At 43.4% G+C, this 22,774-nt stretch overlaps 1 protein-coding gene across 10 annotated transcripts in view; it reads right to left on the bottom strand.

The window, feature by feature from the left end:
• apbb2b (amyloid beta (A4) precursor protein-binding, family B, member 2b) overlaps positions 1-22,453 on the bottom strand; it is a 49,723-nt gene extending 27,270 nt beyond the window's left edge. For 5 of the 10 annotated variants that reach the window (XM_085778010.1, XM_085778023.1, XM_085778029.1 and 2 more), the window contains exons 1-4: positions 22,372-22,453; positions 5,642-5,729; positions 4,141-4,206; positions 1,521-2,597 (exon numbers count right to left, since the gene is read on the bottom strand). In XM_085778010.1, coding sequence (XP_085634136.1) covers positions 1,521-2,580 — 1,060 coding nt within the window. In that variant the 5' untranslated portion in view covers positions 2,581-2,597; positions 4,141-4,206; positions 5,642-5,729; positions 22,372-22,453. Of the gene's footprint in view, positions 1-1,520; positions 2,598-4,140; positions 4,207-5,632; positions 5,730-22,371 lie in introns of those variants that run through there. The other 5 variants (XM_085777982.1, XM_085777996.1, XM_085777976.1 and 2 more) reach the window with 1 other exon arrangement.
• Positions 22,454-22,774: the final 321 nt, after the last annotated feature.

The following is a 22,774-nucleotide window of genomic DNA, read 5'->3' as shown; positions in this document are numbered from 1 at the left end:
TCTCCTCTAATACTTGTAGAGAAATGAAATACACAGATGCTCAGAGCCTTCACCTCGACAGTGAGTCATCAGAGAGCTGGGAGAGAGTCATTATGGGAGAAATAAAGCAGCAAAAAGACTCAGCAGCACAGAGCAGTGCAACTCTCACAGACTGAGAGAGGATGGTTTACAGCTGAGCTCATGTTAGAGATTGGTACTTATGCTCTAGACAGGATGGATGTTTCATGTGATTCAACAAAAAAAAAGAAGAAAAAGAAATGCACCAGGCAGGGACCTAAAATGAAGAGCCAGATCTTTAACATAACGCTGACGGAGAAATACAATGACTTCTGCAGAGGTTGGCAACAAGCGAGTTTAAGAAAGTAAGGACCCATGACAGAGGCGATGACTCAGAAATTTCTTAAATTAGATTACAAAATCTGCCTCTAATTCAAGATCCACCTTAGTGTATGTACTGTGATATAAAACATGAGAAACTGCTAAATGTATTCATCTTCAATGTCATGTACTGACACTGATAAATAATTAGTATGTTAATAAGAAACAATATATTCAAAACTGCAAACCATTTAAATATAAAAGCATTATTTAAGCATTTTCTGTTAAGGGAGGTTTAGATGATAAAAAATAAAATAAAAACAACATACTCCTAACTGCACAATAACTATTTTCTAAAACATATAATAAAGTTTAAATGATTCCTTGTGCAAAAGATCTGAAGATGACTTGATCATGAAAAGTTGGAGAGGTACATAGGCAGTCAGAGACCACACCATCATGATCATACACCGACAAAAACATACAAATGGACTGTAAACACAAGATGAATGGTACAATGCTCGTTGTACCAACAGACCTGCGCATCGAAACTGGATGAAAACTAAAGCTCTCTCCATTTGTTTGTATGTGTGTGTCTCAGCTGCTCCAATTACATTTACTACTATCCACACAGCACAAATATCCATACCCTCAGAAAAAGAATGATGAAAACTAAGGATGGGAGGGGACAGTGCAGAAAAATGTATCGCTGCAGCCAAGACAATGGCAGCTACGGATTTTGTATAAATTCATCAATAGCCTTGCAAGTCCTATCCAAACACACACACGATTACACACACACACACACACACACACACGCCCAGGACACAGCTTGAAACTGGATGCAGCTGAACTAGCTTGCTAACCACCCATGAGGTTACAAGGGCATTTCCTGTCCCAGACTCTGGGACTCTGGGAGATTTACTGGAGGATGGAGTGATTGTTATTCTGTTCCAGCAATGTCTGAGTTCAGCTTATGCACACACACACATGCATGACCACTCGCTCACCCTAAATGGAAACATGTCATCAGCAGAGAGGACAGTGTAACCACTACATAGCGCTCTGGAGAATTAAAAAAAAACAAAATAAAACTGGAGTAACTTGCATACACGCACATGAAAACTATGACAAATATCAGCAAATGACATAAAAACTGCAACAAGATCTTTTCAGTGTGTTTTGTTTGTGCATTTGTGTACCTGTCTCCTCTGGGGAGTTACTCTCCTGGGACAGGGTGGTCCAACTCAGCTCTTCGTCACTGGGGTTTAGATTCTGGATGCGGTTCAAAGCACAGTCTGTCTTTGCGCCGGTCCTCCTGTCCTTCTTCGTCTCTGGGGAGGAGGAGGAAGAGGAGGAGCAGGAGGCCACAGAGAGCAGGGGCGTGTCCTCTGGACTGGCTTGCCTGGGCGGGGAGGGAGGAGGAGGTACCGAAGAGTCTTTGCCTGTTTTCAGGAGCTTGATGTTGGACTGGAGGTCAGAGATGAGTTCGAGGTCTGCAGGGACTTTGTGGTTCTCCACGGGGGACTCACTTTCGATCGTCAGTAGAGGCTTCTTCTCCTCGTCTTCCGGCTCCCCCTCCACTGCCTCGTCTCCATCTTCCCCGATCTTCATCTTTGACATTATTTCCTTTTCAGACAAAATGCTGATGTCATCGCTCTCCTCTGCTTCGATGTTCACATCAAAGCCCAGATCTGTTGTGTTGCCGTTCAGTTTGAGCTCCGCTGTCGTGTTAATGTTACAGTCTATGTCTGATTCCGTTTTCTGCTCGGGCTCGGGCGCGTCAGTGTTGGCGTTCGGGTGCAATTCCACATCTAACTTGATCACATCATCCTCTCGGTCGTTATTGGTGAGAGTGTGACTGTCGTGTTCCTCTGCTGTGTTGACATTGAGATCATCCGCTATAGTCTCTGAATTACACTCCAGATCTAGCGGCTCGGGGCCGGTCGTGTTTTTGTTGTGGTCCTGGCCCGCTTTACGAAGCTGGTTGACCCCGTTCTTGGCTAGTTTGGGATTGTTGGGGGTTGAAGACTGCGATGGAGATGATGATGGTGATGGTGAAGATGGCACCGCTTCTCCGAGGCCCATGGCAGCCTGGATACTGGTAAGTGCATACTTTTTGCGACATTTGGGAGGCGTGGCGGAGCCCTGTTTGATGACATCGCTGCTGAGGAGCTGATTGTGTGAGGAGCGGAGGCTGAGGGAGGTGGGAGGTGTGGCAGCAGGGCCGTTACGATTGGTCACATCTACTGACATCATCATGGTACAAGATGGATCACCTGAAAGAAGAACACAGGGTAACACAGTTAACTTCTATTTCTATTATAACAACTACCGGTACTCTCAGGCTGTAATGTACTGTAGGTGGGAAATGCCTCATGGTGGAAATATGTACCAGCATGCAAAACATGTTAACTAATCTAGGATGTTATTCTTCTGATTTGGTTTCAACTGTCACCAGGGCCTGGAAAACTTAAATATCTGATCATCTCTTTGAGGTGCTGCAGCATCTTTAGTCTGTCTTTCTCATCTCCATGCTCTGTTCTCCCAGTACTGGCTCTTTTGACTTTGTTCAAATTAAAATTGCTAAAAGCTCTGAAATGAGTATCAGATGAGTGAGATTTGTGTTACATGATGAATTTAGTTTTTATCAGGCGTTTGTATGCTGAATCTCTTTCTGCCTCGCAGTTTCTTTACAATGCTGCTGTATGAGAAAAGCCATCTGAGTGGAAACGTAAAAGTTGATGTGTTGTAACATCGGCCGGTAAAAGGTGCAGCACTGTATTCTTGTTAAATCACTCATTTCACCATTGTTAAGTTTTATTATGCGCCAGTTAGCCTGAAACTTGTCTTTGGACTGCTTCACTGTTACCTGCCTGGGGACTGACACTGTTAACTTGACATCACTGACACTGCCATTTGTGCCTTTCAGTTTCCAGTGTTCTTCTCTGAGCGAATTCCACTTCAGATGATGTGCATTTGTGCTATAGCCAGAAGGCCTTCAAGTTCATTTTATTGAAACCTGTCTGTATATGCTGCAACAGCAGAGGGGGCTTGTAGCCTTGTAGAGAGAGGGAGAGAGAATGTGCAAAGTGTGTTGACCTGTCTCATACAGGGCCGATGCGAGCTGTCTCACATTCAGCACCGGCACAGACGTTGCCTTAACGTTATTAAACGTTGCTGTAAGTGTTAATAGACTGCAAGAAACAATGAAATTTTGTGCAATACCAACACTCCCTCGCTGAAAAATTCAAGTCCTGCCCACAGAAATGCAATTAACCACTCTAAATCTTTAATCACACACACACACACACACAGGTCATCTCAAGTGCACTGAATGCATTAAAACCTCCTGTAGTGTAGCCCATAAATAACATGAACATGACCAGAACTGACTGATCCTACTAAGAATTGCTGCCTGTGTATTCATAACCAAATGTAGTGTCCGGTAGTGTTATTTTGTGCAGTACAAACACAGTTGCACCAGGTTATTTCAGGTTATTTGTGTCTGAAAGTAGTGACCAACAAATCCTCTACAATTAAGTAATTTTTGCTGAAACTACAGTACGCAGCTATTTTAAGACAGCTACCAACAGAGAAGAGAAGCTGGGCTCTAACAGATGGTTGGTTTTGTTATTATTATTTGTTGATGATAACAAACATGGAGAATATTGCCAGGCTTATTTCTTTCATTCTTGAATAATAGCACTGTGGATTTTCAAAACTACCAACTAGGAGCATGAAGGGGTAGCCTACTAAACAAGCACAAGCACAGCATGTTTTCAAGTGTGTGTGGGTGTGTGTGTCTGTGTGGTTTGGTACCTGACAGGAGGTCAGTCGTAGACTGGCGCTGGTCACAGTTCAGGTTCAGGCGGCTCAGCTGCAGATCTGAACACAACAGGAAGAAAAAAGTGCAAGAATGATGAGAAGAAGAAGAAGAATGTAAAGAATCCTGAGTACTTCTTGGGTTGCCCTCGGAGACCACATTCATCCATGTGGAACCCAACAACAGCAGCTGGTTTCTATGGAGACAACACCATACTGTGAAGCAGCGAAGGCGACGCAAAACGCTATAGGAATAAAAATCATAGTACATGCACTGGTTCTTTGATTCACTGTCCCTCGCTTCCTGCACAATCACCCAGACACTTTTAGAGCCGAGCAGAGCAGGACGGACCGAAGAGGACAGGCGGACCACAAAACACTGCAAACCTTTCCTTTGTAATGTAAACTGAATGCACGGGATGTAGGCAATCCTCCTCACCAGTTCAACATAATGTTAGGAGGCTGCTGGAGGTCAGGATGTAAATAGATGTAAACACTGATAACAGATCCAACACTCACTATTATCACCTTCACTGTTCAAAGTTGCTATGGTAGTACCGAACAGGTAAAGACAGAATGGCACACCAAGAAGTGTTGCTGACCTGGATGAGATATTAAAGGAGAATTCCAGGCATTTTCTAAATAACGCTCTACAGCTCTAGGTCCCCCAGTGCTACCATAGGAAAAGACCCAAGAAAAATATGTGCAGCCAGGACCTAGCTCACCTCCTGCTAGCTGCACAACATTGCAGTTAAACAGCAAAGTAATGGGGGCAGAACTTTAAAACCGTGACTTTGGCCTCTATTATGCTCAAAATATCACTACACATGCCTTGCAACATCCACCAGTGCCTTATCACACAACACTGAGGCCATCAAATTCAAAATGTTCCTCCATCTCTCCAACATCGTATCTGGACATATTCTCCTTCTTCCACTTTCTGCACCGATGCAGACTCAAATTAACAGAGTTTATGTCAGTGGTGTGTGGGCACTGGTGGATGTTGCAAAGCATGTGTAGTGATATTACTTTGCTGTTTAACTGCAATGTTGCGCAGCTAGCAGGAGGTGAGCTAGGTCCTGGCTGCACATATTTTTCTTGGGTCTTTTCCTGTGGTAGCACTCAGGGACCTAGAGCTGTAGCGTTCAGTTGTATAGGTGAGTTTAAAAAGTACAAAACTTAACGATTTGGCTCATGTATTTACAATGGAAAAGCTGCTTAATTACCTCAAACAAGCATGGCATTCACAAGTGTTGTTGAGCTATAGCCACTGGTTATCCTAGTGTGTGCTATCATAGCTTAGTTGATGCTTGAAGCTGAAGTAGAAGGAAGGATGCTCTAAATTTATCTGAAGACCATCCCTTTACCATAACTCAATATCATCTTATATTATAGCAAAGCTTTAAAAATCTGATAGAAGAACCAGACCTATATTTTCAGACGAGATGACGGGGGAACAAAAAAAAAAGAAAAAGCTTGCAGGGTTTACAAGCCTTACCAGAGAACTACAGATGAGTGCATCCATACTGGTAGTCAGTGGTTCTCTCTTCATCCAATCAGGAGGGCTGTAGTGAAGCAGCAGCGTCCTGAGGGAGAGACAAACATAAAGTAGGATTAATGAGATGGAGAGAGGGAGGGGTGATCGGAGAGGGAAAGAGGACTGCAGGACACCAGAGGGACAAATAATAAAGACGCATCAATTATTCACAACCTTGATCAAACATTAATACACAAGGTACGTGTGTTTGTATGTGTGTGAGAGAGAGAGAGAACATAAGGCTCATTTTGTGTAGCACTCATATTTCTTTCTTTGGTGCAGTCTTTGCCAACTCTTCACTGACTGGAACCATCGTAAACTTAATGCCACAGGAGACTTGTAAACTCCCTCTACTCTGCTTTCCAACACACATAAACACACACACACACATTACTGCATAATGCAGTCAAGACTTGTGGACAGTTCTCACCAATATGCAACCTCTACAAGACGTGGAGAAAAAGAAAATGAGCTTAGTTCGATTGGACCATATAACAAGTCCCACTTATCCCTGGCTCAGAGACTGGAAAAAACACCTGGAATGATTTTGGGGGAATAAAATTGTGGGAACAATGGACATAGCTAACTCAACTAACAGCTGACAATGGCCCTTGCTTGCTATGAGTTGATTCCAAATCACTGGCAATTCTTCATCCTCCTTCAAGGTGATGTAGTGTATTATCTACCACAGTGACCATCTCTAATCAGACAAAGCCCTGCAACAAGTCATAGCTGCAGGGATGAAGTCAAAAGTGCACTCATGGTTGCAAAAACAGTCTGACATTTTTAAATCCATGATGGTCGGCAATAAGCCATCATCAGGGGTTGGTAATCAGGCAAATCTTCAAATGGTAGTAATAGCCAGTGGGTTTTCAAAGTTATTGGCCTAGATACTGCAGCTGGCTGATCAGCGCGATGCTTTAAAGGCAGCCATTTGGAGAGGTCTCCTTCTTTAAGTTCACTTCACTCTGCGTTAATTCTTTCTCATTTGTCTCCATAATGACAAAATTCACTGCAGATTTTGTCCTCAACTGCCAACATAAGGACTAAACCACTACTACTTTTGCTGGCAGGGCTCTTTCACTCCCTCGGCTTTTCCTTTTATGACTTCATCAGCCTTGAATGCTTTTTTTGCAGTCTTGAAGGATGATGAACAGACCGATCAGCACACACAACTGCAGATTTTTAGTGATGTCTTATGCACTTACTTGTACTTAATGCACTTATGTTCAGTACATTAGTTTAATCTGACAAACACATTCTCACATAATTCTTAATATACATGGGGGCCATAGAGCTTGCAGCAGCTGTGGTGCATGCTGTGATCTACATGACAAGGGAAGGACCTAAATATACAGCTGTGGACTGTAATACTCTGCACAGAGAAATCTTAGTACTAAATTTAGGGGTAGTAGTATCTTTGTGAGTTGTTGTTTTCCTGACTGTTTGAAGGAGAGTGGATGGTTTGCAGTCTGTCACCTTCAGTAAGTACTGTACCACTGTTGTTGATATGTAATTAGCCTAACTTTACACTTTTGGGGGTTTTTCATTGCTCACAATGTGAAGGTCTCTTTTCAACAAATTAATAAATCTGTCACACCGCTTCATAACTAAACTGAGCAAGTACACTGGTGCATTTTGATTTCTAGCAGTGAAGGCCACTTAAAGTCAACATTTTGAGTCCAGGAAGTTGAAAACAACATTTTCTTTGAAGCTCTGGAGGCAAATGGAAACATCAGGTATTGTAATCAAGATATGGGAATTTGGAAATAAGAATCAAAGGAACAAAGGAAAATACTAAATTGTGTGTTTTTCTTCCCAACTTCTAAAAATGTACAAAGGAACAACAAATGCATGAATGTCCAGGATTATATAACTTTCTTTTTTTTTTTGATGATTTTTGTGATACTTGATCTAACCCTATACAGTCAACTAATCCTGTACTCAGCCAATAGTGCTCACAAACATAACAGCAGACCAACAACATCTGGTTTGTCTAAAAACACTAGGTGTTACACAGTGGTAAAAAAAAAAGTAAACCATCTGAAGCACAGCTGTATAATTTGAACCCCAGACCAGCTGTACTGTAATGTCTTCATTAATGGTTTAAAACTCCATAGAGCTCAATATTTTATTCTCACTCTGGATAAAAAAATAATCATAAAAATAGCAATCAAAATGTTGCATTCTGGGATTAAGATTACATGGCATGTTAGTTCCTTGACTCTTGCTGCAACAAGTCTACATACCAGGCAATGTGTGTATGCGTCAGAAAGTATTTGTATGGAGGGGTGTCTACACTAAAGAAATGTGTGAATCATTTGCCATGAAAAATGACTACCATCTCCCTTTACAGGAAATCAGAGTTCATATCAAAGATTACTTAAGGAGTTATTGTAATTCATTCTCACTGTTCCAATTTTGTTTTTTTCGCTCCACGCTGGCTGCATTATGAATCTCTGTGATTATGACATACCTAAACATTCCTACGCCTCAGAGGCTCTTCACATTCATACGCACGTAATGCAGCCTTGATCTGCAAGCCAAAGTTAAGGAGTGATCTGTGAAGTATGGATGACCCGACTGATTAATCATTATGTGACAATTTTCATTAAAAATACGTCATCAGGGGATGAGAATGAATGCTTCACCTTAAAATGGATCACCTGTAGTTAATACAGGTGCTGCAACTAAAAAAAAACAGTGTGCCGTTTGTCGGCCATGTGGAACAAAGTGTATGAGCTGATGAGCAATCTGTGATACAAGTTAAGAATGATCATATCGGCTGTGGATCATCAACGTCACACAGTGACTATCAGGGCATCTCCTCTGTGAAGATTGCCTTTTTTAAACTCCACAACTCTCGATTATTTTAACTTTCAGTCTGTTGCTCTGTTGGTTTTTCAGATTTCTCACGCACACACACACACACACACACCACCCTCTGAAGCTTCATAACTCAGAAACAGCTTTCACATGTGCAGTACTCCTCCCTAAAACCTGCAAACACATTTTGATGCATAAATCATGGCGGTTTGTTACCGCGCTGACCTCATAGTGATTGTTTCCTTGCACACTGGAGTACAGCCAAAACAACAAAAAAGTGTTACCGACCAAACGCTAACTACAGACTGCGCTTTAAATGCCATATCATTTCTTTGGCCTATACAGAGAGATGTAAAAACGCAAAATGTAAAGTCTCCACACTTGGGTGGAGCTACAGCTCAACAGCAGCACAGTATGCACAATAACTAACTTTCAATCCCCACTACATCTGGCTTTTGGCTTCAAATTGGACACAATGACAGCGATAGCAGCGGTTGTGATGTTCTGGGTCGGGCCTCAGCGCCCATGAAGGGTTCCCTGCAGGCCTCTGCTGCGGATGAGGGGGTCTGCGCATAATTACAGGGCCCCTCTGTGGGCAGGGCAGCACTGGCACTGACACACAGAGGGACTAACACTTGTTCACAAACATAAAATACTAAATATGAGGGTGAACCTTCCTCATGGACTTCCATGTAAACAGTTAAATGCACAGACACAGAGACAGACAGGCAGACCCCTCATGTTTAATCACAGCCATACCAAGGCTCCAGACTAACTATTTTTACTAGGAGCACACATGTTGCCCCTAACTTCAAATTTTAGGAGCACAAGCAGAAAATTTAGGGGCGTTTACCGTAAATCAACTTGCAAAGCAAATATTCACATTTCCTTTTCATTCATGATCCTCACACACACACCGGCCACCTGTAATGACAACAAAAAAAACACAGCAAATCTACTGGTTGCACATGCGCAAGTGCCTGCCTCAAATTTTAGGGGCAAAATGCCCCCATGTCTGGAGCCCTGAATACACACCCACTGACACACACACAGACACCGGGAGGGGGACGTAATAAGATCTAGGATGTGTCACAGCATGACAGTGACCTTTGACCCCTGACCCACTGGCTAAGTCTGAGTTTGTGCTGCTGCATGTGTGTGTGTTGTTAGTGTGCATGCACAAGTGTCGTATATGCCAGACCCCCCCCAACACAAGTGCCATATGTATGCTGGGGGGTCTGGCTCCTGAAAGAATGAAGGAAGCAGCTGCTGCACACAGTCCACCTCTCTCTGTGTCTTTGTACGTGTGCTGTGTGTGTAACCGTTGGCGTACACCAGACACTGGTCTGAGCGAGCCAGAGACAGATTGCTTTTTAAATTCATATGCCAAGTGGATGCCTGCCAACACTTTGATAGGTCTCTCATCCCTCCTTCCTGCCCATCCCTCTCAAGGTTTCTCGCAATTCCAGTTCCTTTGCTAATCCCGCTTGACTTTTACCTCTTTCCTTCATCCCGTTTTCTTTCCCCATTTCCTCTCTTCTCCTCTCCTTCCTCCGCCCGATTCTTCTTGTAGCTATAACCCCTCTTTTCCTTTTCCTAGCTATAATCCCTCTTTTCCTTTGTCTACAAGAGAATTGCTGTCTTTTCTCATTAAAAGTGAAGATGGTCTGTAAACTCTCATAAAACCACCCGTTTCTCTCTACAACCCTGATTTACAGCCACTCTTCCCCTCCTCTTCTGCTCTCCCCCTCTGCTCGTGAGAAACCCCATCTGTTACCAAAAAAGACTTGACAAGAAAGCAAAACTGTCGCAGCTAGAGGCCCAGTCATCGAAAACAAAATGGATGGATTCATGTCAACAAAGAAAAGCATGCAGAGTGGAAAACGCAACTGGGTGTTTTTCTAACTTTTGGATTAGGACGTGAACTTGTAAGACAGCTGCACAATACCAGGCAATCTTCCCAGATCTTTTTTGGCTTTATTTTGATTGGCTGCGGAGAAGTCCACCACATTTAGCTGCTAACTTTCCTCCACTATGAGGCTATAGGAAGTTGCGCCACTGCGGACCAAAGACATGTAGCATAACTATCACTGGACAGAGCTTTCACTATCCACTATTTCAAGCTTATTCTTTTCTACCCTATAGAACATTATGTAATCTATACTGTTTCACTTTTGTGAGGCATGACCTGTTTTCAATATTTTGCTATACTGTATATTTAGCTGCTAGACTCCTGATCAAACTAGCAGAGACAATGTTTAGCTCAATTACACCGGCTTCCTGTATTATTTTGAATTGATCATTTTAATTTAAGGCAATTTTGATTGTAAAGAAACCTCTAAATGGCTTGGAACCCCTGTTGTTTTATATGCATCTGTGATATGATCCCCAATTTTGGTGATTTTTTCCAATGGCCAGAACTTCAAATGGTCCTGCAAGCTGTAGAATAAAATAAAAAATAATTTAAAAAAAAGCATTTTATAGTTTTCAATTAGTTTTTCATCTGCTTCTCTATACCTTTGTTTATCACCATTTCACTTTTACAAACAAAAATTACTTATGTCATTTTCTTGTTTCTGTTTTTCTTTTTTGTAATAACACTGAGCTACATTCATGCAGAAGTTTTTACATATGGTATATTTATTTGGGGTTATTCTTAGTTATCTAACATGAAGAGTATGCAGCTACAAGCAGATTCATGATGAATGAATGTTGCTGTAGTCAGTGGAATAACACACCAAAAAAAGAAATATCAGGCCTGCGCTCTGCCAACAGACGGATGATGACCGGACCAGTCTGCTGCTACATTTTCCGGGATAAAAGTCCACAAAAAGAAGGAGGGAAGCAAGCAGGGAAGAAAACAATAGCCACAACAGCCAACAATAGCCTATCCAGAATAACAGCGGAAGAGCAAGGTGTGTGTGTGTGTGTGTGTGTGTGTGTGTGTGTGCATGCCTGTGTGTGTGTGTGTGTGTGTGTATCCTTGAATTGTCAATAAAGGGAAATAACAGAGACAAAGTAACACTTTGACTGAGACTGCAGCCAAAACAAACAATATTGTGTACAGACAAACAAACTCACTCACTCACTCACACACACACACACACACACACACACACACACGTACACGTACACACACTGGAGCTCTGTGGTCTGAGGGTTTGAGCCTGCTCCCATGGCCATACATCGTCCTTACAGCAGCAGTGTACAGTGAGTGTGAAGGACAGACAGAAATAGCTCCACTATAATTTCACTTCAGAGTTTAAAGAACGCTGTAAGACCGAGTCTTCCTGTTACTGTAGCTTGTGTGAATTTATGAATGTCTCAATGTGCTGTATACATACAGCTCAAGTATCAGCTTTCACTGGCATGAGCAGGAAACCGCTAGAAGAAAAGGAAAAGAAAAGAAAGCAAGCAAGTGAGGAATTTTCAGGGTGTGCCAAAGAATCTCAGGCATGTCTCTTTTTTTGGGGGGGGGGGTCCAGAGTGACTGGGGGGCAAAAAAACTCATCTAATTGGTCAACAAAAGAAGAAGACAAAACACGGATACACATGCTCACACCCACACCCCTCAGGAGTGAAGATAAAAGATGACCATTTGTGAGCGCATGTGTGTGCATGTACCATTCACTGACCCTGAGTAAACTAGAATCTGCAACAAAAGGGAACGACTGAATGAACACGTTTCACCAATGAGAGAGAATACAACGATGAGGTTACTAATTAACCTGCAACAATCAACGGCTCCCTGACGGTGAAACAGGATGTTGCGGGGTAAAAGGCAGAGCAGTGAGGTCGACTCCGGCTAACTTGGTCAAGACGCTACTGAAGGTGAAAGAGGTCAAAGAGTTTTCTAACAGTCTCAGAAATCTCATCCCACACACACATTCACAGACTTTGAAATCCTGTGACGTGGAAAAAAAGAAACATGTCAGAAGGAAACAGAAGCCAAGAGATGATTTCCTGGATTTGGGAAACTTGGGAGCGAACTCGTGCGCTGTGGCTGTAACCCCTCCCCCCAATCCCCGAGATATCCCCCCCCCCCTCTTTTCCTCCCTGCTTCACCCAGCCTCTCTTTTTCCTGTGGGTGAGGGGAGGTTGAGGGAGAGGAGAGGAGGGGAGTTACACCACCGACACAGCGACACCAAGCACAACACAGCGAGGAGGAGGGAGGTCCCGGTTCAGACCCTGAAGCCCCTGCTCTCTCCGTGGAACACACATGAGCCGGCCGCGCAGTCAGCGTGACTTCGCCACTTCGCCATAATGAGACCACAGCTCTTTCCTGGACACGACACTGAAGTCAACAAGCAGTGCCAGCAGTAGAGTCAGAGAACAACAATGAAAGCCACATCTGCATTTAAGTTTGTCATGCGCTGGTGGTTCCTGCTTTTTCTTATCTATGAATATTCTTTTCTGTTTTCATGCGCAGTTTTTGTTTTTCTTCAGAACACCTCACATGCAATTACCTACCTATGTTTTTCCTATGAGACTCATATTTTGATGCCTCTGATCATCATCTGTGACTTCAAAATATCAGATTTCCACACAGTTGGAGAAATATAATAATACATTTGCTTCCTGGTCCCAGTTCTGTTGTATAAAAAGCATACCATCTCCCTTGCTGATGACGGCACCAGTCAATTATGTTGAACAAAAGCAGATAGGGTTGTACCAGCATCCAGGTCACATGAAGTTTGAGAGCAAACGGCAGACTTTAAGTAGACTCGAGGTCTACTCACAGTCTAGCATCTCATGATGACTAAAATGATCAATGTTTAGGGGGCAGCCCTGACTACTTCTGGATGAAGTAGAAGATGGATTCATCTCAATAGAATTTAGAAATGATCATCAAAAGGTCAGAGGCAGAGCCTTTACTCAATGCTTAGTTGAAACACCTTTTTACAGCGATTACAGCCTCCGGTCTTTTTGTGTATCACACTAGCTTTGCACATCTGGATTTGTTTTTGTTTTTTGTCATTCTTCTCAGCAGATCCTCTAACGCTGTGGACAGTCACTTAAAGGTCTCTGTCTCTAGAGATTTTCTTTTTGATTCAAGGCAGGGCCACTTAAGGACACAGACAGAGTTGTCCCAAAGCTAACCCTGTGTTGTCTTGGTTGACTGCTCGGGATAATTGTCCTGAAAAGTGAAGCTTAAAGCTAGGATGAGATAGTGAGGGCTCTGGAGCAGGTTTTCATGAGGGGTACCTCTGATGCTGCCAGCACCAGGCTTCACCACTGGGATGGTATTGGGCAGATGATGAGCACTGGCTGGTTACCTCCAGATATCGAGCTTAGAACTGAGGAGAGCATCTTGTTACTCACAGTCTTGGAGTCCCTTAGGAGCCTTATTTGAAAACTCTAGCAGCTTATGTTCAAGTTCTTCCCATCTCTACTCATCATCTAGACGTGACCATCAAGTTCTTGGTCAAATCATTTTTTGTGCTCCAAAGTTAAACTGGTAGATTCAAACAGTTGCTCCATGGCAACCTTCATATCATATATGATGTTTCACGAGTGTCAAGCACCCAGACGTTGCCAATGCAAGGAGCACACCAACCAGACACAAGCCAAGAGTTAGGCTACGTTTTGTGCTTTGACCTATAGTCCATAAAGACGACCAACCTGTGACAGTTGAGTAAATTTGCCTGAGGGAGATCTATGGTCAACAAACACAACTCTGACCTCTTACAGCTTGGTTAAGCACTGCTAATAATGCATTTGAAAACAGATCATAAATTCCTCACCCCAACACACACTTGACGTTTCTCCTCAGTCTGAAGCATATAGGATCAACATCTTAAATGCTTGATAAGGAAACTATTAGCAGTACTTTTGAATATGGTTCTTTTACAGTTGGAAAGGAAGCTTCAGTTTCTTTTATCAGCAAAGATACGTCTCCTGACACAATGTATCCATCCCTTATCTTCTGCTTGATTGCAAGCACTAGAGCTTCCTTTTGTCTTTCTCAGTAGACATGGAGGCAAATCATGTACATTATATTAAACATATGTACATATTAAACACATTTGCTCTCTCTCTCATTGAAAACAGACAGACAGGTGGACAGACGTGCACATGCAGAAAGGGTTCGTTAGATCTGTGGCGAGAGCCGAAGCGCTTGGAAGGACTGCGTATCCTATATATAGCTGAGATGTGACAGGACATCCGAGAGGACAGGGAAGTCTAGACACAAACGACATAGCTCCCACTCAAAGTGTGTGTATGTGTGTCTGAGTTCAACATGGCCTTGTTCTCTCACATTTCATTAGATAGGCTGTGGCAATCCGCTCCATGATAATGTCACAAGACTATACTTACAGTATATCGCAGCCTAGTCTGATCTGATTGCCTGAAAGTGTTGGCTTATTAGCAAAAAGAAAAACATGTCAGGGAGGAGGAGGACGGTGGAAAGAAGAATAGACATTCGAAAAAGGAGACAGGAGGGGGGAAAGGGTACCAGCGTTAAGAGCAAGAGATGTCAGGAAAGAAACGGATCAGAAAGAGAGAGTGACTCATCAGAAAAGGAATGTCCCATCTCTGCCAAAGGAACCACAGACACCGCTGCAACGATCGCTCCCTCTCCAACACTTTAAATCATCCCCTCCCTCACTCGCCGTCTCTTCCTCTTACACAATGGCTGCCTCTTTCTCCCTCAGTCCCTCTCCCTTTCCCACCAATGCAAAGTTAACGTTGTCGTTTCCCAAAATTAGCAGAGCGTTCTTCTCGGACAGGACTCTGGTTTTGGATAGGGATGACACAGCGAGCTGACCACGGCTGGTGCACCAGCACTGCTGTTTGGAGCAAACACACACACACACACGGGACCAAGAACGCCTCTCCACTTGTTTTGCCAAGTCAGTGCAAAGCCAAGAGGCAAATTCCAGCACTGTGTGGTTTATCAAAGTTACACTGCTCAATTAATTTCAATTCTAGCCTACAAAACCCTATAAAACTCTTTATGTTAATGTGGTTTTATGAATCACCGTCAACAACATTAAGACCAGGTTGGCATCTCTTCACAATGCTTGCCACAGATGTTCACTTATTATTATACTCCCACCACAGGATATGATGTAAAAAAGTAAGAAACTAAATCTGGTCAGAAACCCAATTCATCACAATGACTGTGACCATGATTCAACATTCCTATCACCTGTCATCCTGTGCATTCATCGCACAGGAATTTGTTTCATACTGTTCACACACTCTGGGCGTGTGAAGGTTAATTGTTTCAACAGAAGTGCAGACGATTGTTAGCCTGCAAACGCTACAGTGAGCTGTAGGCTTGTTCCAAGACTTGTTTTATAGAGGAGGTGGGCCGCCTCTCCTAAAACACAGACCACCTCTGCTAACACAAACAACTTCATGAACTTTGTCAGATAAAACAATAATATTTCAGGGAAAGCAACAGGGGTCTCATTTCACACAGAAAATGTTACATATATCATGTCTGTCTATTGTTTTGGCAGCGGTCCAATAAGTTAAGTCAAATTGCCTCCACATCTGTTGAACAATTTCCTGAGGAAAACCTTGGTCAGCTTTACCACGGCAGGAGTTGACTCTGTGCTCCAACACATGTAGGGCTACAGTTCATCTTTCAGTTACATTCTTTTAACTATTTCATATATTAAAAGGACAGTTCCAGTTCTGATAGCAGTTGCAGCCATGTCTCTGACACTGGCCTACAATACTGGAAATCAGCAAGTAGGCAGGTCTGTGCATTCATATGATACCACATAATGTTGTGATAAACGTTATGCTGTAGTTTTACATCCGGATAAAATGGCAATTCTTCTGCACCATTGCACTGTGCCACTGACGATGAGTGTTTATTTCTGGTAACAGGTGGGTCACACTCCGGAGTCCGGACCAAGATTAGAGCTGAGATCAGGCCCAAAAACCAGCCTGACTCTACCCGAGCACATAAAATATAAATATAACATTTCTGATTATCACACGATAGCTTACTCTCCAGTACCCAGACAAATCCTGGAGGTCTTGGCCCAACCCTGCCAAATCTCGGGCAAACAATCAAACAACGAACCTAGATGCTGTCCAATCCACATCCACACATGAATTACTGAGAATTAGTGGGTTTTGTTTTAACCTGTGAAATTCTTCTAGCCTTTCCACTGGCCACACAATGCGACACAGAATTACTGTGACTCATGTCAGTGAGTGAGATCCACACAGTGAGATGACAGACAGTCTGAGAAGTATGTCATTGAGTCTCAGCTTCATATGACAGCTTGCACATGACCTACCACTGCACCCTCTCTCTCCTGTCACTCTCCTGCTCGTCTGCCCTCACTTGCACTCCAAGTCTTTTTTTTCTGCTTTCACCTCTCTACCATCTTCTGCCACTCACTTCCAGGAGAATTTGATGCACTTGTTGATGTCAGGAGACATTTCCTCCTAGGTAATGTTGGGTGTAGCCCGTTGATATTAATGATCATGTGGAATTTTAGCTGCAGCGTTGGTAATCTAGCGATGGTAGTGCACTGCTGCTGACTGAATGTGGGGAAAACACTGTGTATGCATGTGCTGCCTTTCAAATGTAAAAGCCATAAAGTGGAAGAAAGGCTGACGTAGCAAAAAGCACAACAGTTCCTGAGTTAAAATGTATGCAGCAAAGAAAGCTGCAACCTGCATTAATGCCAGGGTGTCAACAATGTATTGGAAAGGGCTTTACTGTTATGATGTATCCAATCACCTATTTCTCCCAACTAGATTGCAAGTATCGATGGCCTTACAAATCGGTATGCTGGTTATCACAAGGTGTCAACCGATTATCGGCATGGCTGATAATATCGGCCCATATTCCGCATTTTTGCGATAATAAGCATTGGCCATTTTTCAGCGATAGACGATAAAATATATAAAATGCACTACTTTGGCTCCTACGCAGCCGTCTCTCTGCCTGAAGTCACCACTCTTGGCTGTTACAATGTCCCACCCATGCACAGCCCCCACTGAACCAAGATTTGTGTTGGAGTTTGTGTTACTCAAACATTTAAGGTATTTTTATCACAAATTTTCACAGTGTACAAAAAAACAAATAGTAATCCCAGGTGTGTCATTCTAAATATTGACACCAAAATTTTCTTTTTTACTGCAAATGAATATTGGTTCAAAATATCGGTTATCGGTTTCCTTAATTACTAATAATCTGTATCGGTATCGGCCCTGAAAAAAAAAAACATCGGTCGAGTTATTCCAATGTCTGACTGAATAATATCACCAATGAACATCATCATTGTCAAATACGTCTTATGATACCTTCCAGACAAGCTACAAACTACAAGCACACAAAATCTAAGCAGTGATAAGTGAAAGCAGAACAAAGTCCTCGTAAATGGTTTCATGGTGTTTTTAAGGCTACAGAGGAACATTGAGAGTCTAATATGTTTTGGTTTTAATTATTGTCCTATGTCAGTGGAATACATGCAGATAAATTATAACTATTACGTAATCATTCCTGACATCGTTACATGATTAGTGTGTGAGGTGTTTTGAATAGCAATACTAAATTCTTTCTAAATCTCAGTGTACTGTAAATATTTACTTGGCATGGAGCCTGTTAAGAAGTGAACATTTATCTACTCAAGTGTTCCTTGTAACAAGGACGGAGAATCAGAGGAGTGAGGTACAGACTACCAACTCTGAGTTAATCCTTATTTTGAACTGCAGTAGACCAATTTACAGAGGCACCTGGATCTCTTAGCCCTTACAGCCTCTTTTATCATATTCTGGCTTTCATGTTGCATGACGATGTGTTTGAAAGTCAGGGGTGTTAGAGAGAGAGAGAGATAGATAGAGGCAGAAAGCCCTTATGCAGCTGAACTGGGAGTGATGGGGGCATACGTGTGAAAGTGCAGCAATGTGGAAAAGACAACATCAGAAACAGAAACATATAAACAAAGGAGCGGGGAAAGTATGTGTACATGTGCACCCGGCGTGCGAGCACAGGCGTCAATTTGAGCCTGTGTGCGTGAGGTTTCCTTTAAATGTGGGAGACTTGTCTGCCCTCGTCTGCTCTGCTTCCACAGGTAATTTGTAGGCAGAATAACATGCATACTGACAACCCAATCACAAGGCAGACTTGACAGCAAGAAGACAGCCGATCAGTGAGGCCTGCCAGGAGCTGACACATTACACAGCACCATGCGCACACACACAGACACACACACACACACACACAAAGATCAAGAAAGAAAGAAAACAAAGACGCCAAGTAAAACTGAGCAAAAAGAAGACAGTGGGGAACAAGCATGTGGGTGAAAAACTGTCAGAGAGAGTGAGGTAGACAGATAGACAGAGGGACAGATGGAAAGAGAGAAAGGGGGCCCTATCATTCAGTTTCACACCCTACAGGATGAACAGGGCCTCTGTGCTCCTTCTCTGTTCAAACACACCTCACGGCTGTCTGCTCCCTGCAACAACAATGCACAGATACACACACACACACACACTGCAGCCAGTTTGACAGTGGGCACAATAACCCTATTGAGAGGCATCGATAGGGGGCTGAAAGAGAAAGTGAAGAGAATGAGATCGAGAAAAAGACTGACAACACACACACACACACACACACACACACACAAAAACTCACATGCACCCAACATAATACACAAAAATAAACTGCAGCGTGGTTATCTTGCCAACTTGACAGCCTGGGATGAATCTTCACTCTGCTGTCCTTAATTCATCATTCATCTGTCCAATCTGGTCCGATTCTAGACACACACACACAAACATAGTATGCACATGCCCGGCCCGCACACAATACCACTGGTCAAGGGCGGACTAGTGGTATTGTTTCACAGGGGAAGCAGGGTGGTGATACCAGATCTCCAAAGTCTTTATCTGATTGCTCACACAACAACATCCACCACAGAGAAACATGCCCTCTTCCACAGGAGCGTGTACACACATGCACACTTTCACCATCCTTTCTAATCAGCTGTTGTGCATGACCTCGACCACACACAGACCAACAGGTTTTGACAAACAGGTGCTGCAAGGCAAGAAAGTCCCAACACCACCACACACAGACAACATAATTACCGAGCACTAGCTAAGATCATATTTTTGGGGACATGCTCACAGCTTCGCAAGGTGGCGGCTTCCATTACTGACTGACTGCTATTTCTGTCCATGTGCAATGTGTATAGAATGTGCAAATTCACATGTGCCTCCTTGTTTTGTCTAGTTACCTATGCAGAGGCCATCTTTAAAGTGAGGCACTAAGCTAAAGAAACACACATACTCAAGCATATACTGTCTGTCAGGCTTGGCTGAAAAAACTCAGCCCATAAATGTCCAAGTCACTTTTTCCATACTCAGCAACTCCTGATGTTGTATAGAAATGTTTCAGTGGAGAAGGAGGGAAAGTAAACGAGGAGGGGGGAGAGGTATGAAGTGAAAAGGAGGGAGCAGGAAAGAGCAGGAGGAGAGGGGGAAAATATAAACCAACTTAACATCCCAGGAGCCCTAAGCAATTAGCAATGACATCATGTTCCTGCGTGCACATACACTGCTGCAGACCAGGGACAGGTCTGGATGAGGAGCAAGCCAGCAGGGCAAGGAGGGTTGGGAGGATAGAGAGGGAGGGAGGGAGGGAGGGAGGGAGGCGGGTGAGGTAGAGAGGCAGGCAGTGACAGAGAGGGAGAGAGGATGACGGTGCACCATTTCTACTATGGTGGTACGGTCAGTGACACATTCATTTTTGCAGCTTGCACTAATTAACTCGCTGAGCCGACACCACAGCACAAACCTTGTAAAAAAAAAAAAGACACCACAACCAACTGCCTATAATAAGAACTAACACACACTAAATAGGAAAACTGAAAAGATGTCATTGAAAACACTACATGTTTTAAAATACTTTATGATGAGTATACTTTATGAATACACCTCCCAAGAGCACACACAAGGAAGCATTGGTGCAAAATATGTGACGCAAAACGAATGCACGAGAGTCAGCAGCATCACCAGGAGGGGTTGGCAGGGAGGTGGGGGTGGTGGAGGGGTGGGAGGTGCTGTCAAAAAACAGAAGGCAAGTCCTTTGGTGATTCATGTTGTTGTCAACAACTTCACAGTTCTTCCTGCCTCAACAAAAACACATAGTGCATGTGCTATGAACAGTTTCACAAGTTCTTGCATTGTTATGACAACACTCACCTGAAGTTAAAGGTTTTGAAATAAGTCAATAATAATTCTTCCCCTTAGTCCTGATGTCCCGTCTCTGCCCCCTCTGCCTCCAGGCTGATCTAACAGGAAATTTATTCACGCCATTCAGCAGATTCTTTAACTTGCAAAACATAAACAAGCAATTAAGTGGCTCCATGTTTGTATAAAACAAGCAGGCGAATTATCTCACAGGCCTGGCAAAAGAAAAACTACCAGAGGAAAGCTGGAAACGATTAGCTAGCTGTGTCGGGCCAGCACCATGCACCAGTACAGGCCTCGACCTCATCCCCTTGGGGCCGGCGTGGCCTATCGCCCTCAAGCCATTCCATGTAATGTGCACAAGTTTAAAGAATACCATCCTTTATGCCTGTTTGTTTCACAATGACCCTCTTTATTACTTTAATTATAGCTCTACGCAGAAACCAACATAGTGCAAGGCAGAGGACATGACTCAGGAGGTGGAGCATCTCTGGATAGAAACAAAAGGACATGTTAAACTGACCTGACAGGCTTCTTCTTCTTCTGAAAGTAGCCAAACTCACTGCTTTTGTAAGCAAAATCATCCAGATCATATAAGCAAAAAAAATGATCTTTGCTTCATTTTTATATCACTTTTGGTTTGGAGTGTCAGTAAGACAAAGCAAGTAATGCCACAATGGGCTCTGGGAGTCTGGGACACCCATTCATGTATTTGCTTGTCCGTGTAACCACAGTGTCCATTGTGGTTGTGGGTTGGGGGTGTGTGGGGTACTTCACAGGACTAAGACAAACAACCTGTAATGTCTGTAGGTTGTATCATATCAATATATTTTCAAGGCTGTATAGGAACATTACTTAAACGTTAGTAAGAAGTAATTGTGTCACTATCCTGTCCAGTCTCTATAGTAGGCTATTCTGCCAAGGAAGAGTTGTCAAAAAAAAAAAAAGGTCATCACCTACCCCCCCCCCCTTTTTTTCTTTTTTTTTAACATGCATTAATAACAGTATGGGTAGATATTGGTAGATATATCTAGATAGCCTACTGGGAGGTATGAGGGTAAATACTGAACATTAGGGTTTTAAAGATTTTCTTGTCTGGTGGTTAACTTTTTGATAAATGGCCAACTGCTTATCAATTTACCAGCCACTTAGCTGTCGTTAGGCCCCCTCTCTCTCTCTCTGTGTGTAATGTTCGGCGTCTAATTTCAAAGCGTTTTTCCACCTTTAAATGCCCAACGTACTGTAGGCTAAGCAAGTGGGGTTCAAGTCCTCGAGAGCTAACGGCTGGCGGCTCGCGACAACACGGCTGCTGCTTCCATAAACAACCGCTGCATTCCCCGACACAACGGCCGCCGTCACCGACACGACACAAATATGACAACAAACTCACACAAAAACACACACACACACACACACCCGCCGTACTGCTGTTAAAGCCCCCTCCGCTGCCTGTCTGTCGCGGCCGCCGCAGCCTCTCCCCACCTCCCAGCAGCAGCGGCAGCAGCGGCCCACAGCGATGCGCCGCCCGTCACAACAACATGGAAAGTTCCTCACGTTTCCAGGCGTTTCAATTAAAAAAGGGGGTGAGGGGCGAGGAGGTGAAGGGGTATCGGCACCGGAGCGGCCACAAACTCCCAGTATTAGAGCGAAAACATTCTCGGCAGAGGCTGCTCTGCTGCTACCACATCACTCACCTCCTCTCCGGCGTGCTCCCGTCCTTCTGTCTCGCTGCTCTCGCCGCTCTGCTCTGGTTTCTCTCCTCCCCTCCGCTGCTCCGCTTGTTTCTTTTCTCCTCCCTCCCAGATGCCGCTGTTCTCCGACAGGGGGAACAGGGGGACGCTGCTCCGGAAGCAAACGTTCATCTGTGATTTTTTTTTTTTTAACTCACTATCTTATTATTTAGCCACCTTACACAGTGTAATACAGTGATGCACCTAGGTATATAGTCTTTATAATCATAGACAAAGTTGTAGAAGTCGGCTACATGCTCTGGACAAAAGAAATAAATGTAACAGGTTATGCAAATTTAGAAGAAGATTATTATATTATTTCATACAGACAGCAACTTAACGTGCTTCACAGCAGAAACACATACCC

This window comes from Trachurus japonicus, chromosome 1 (assembly GCF_045865225.1).
Source record: "Trachurus japonicus isolate A0001 chromosome 1, Traja_1.0".
Classification (NCBI taxonomy): domain Eukaryota; kingdom Metazoa; phylum Chordata; class Actinopteri; order Carangiformes; family Carangidae; genus Trachurus; species Trachurus japonicus.
This window is presented reverse-complemented; position numbering and strand designations above follow the sequence as displayed.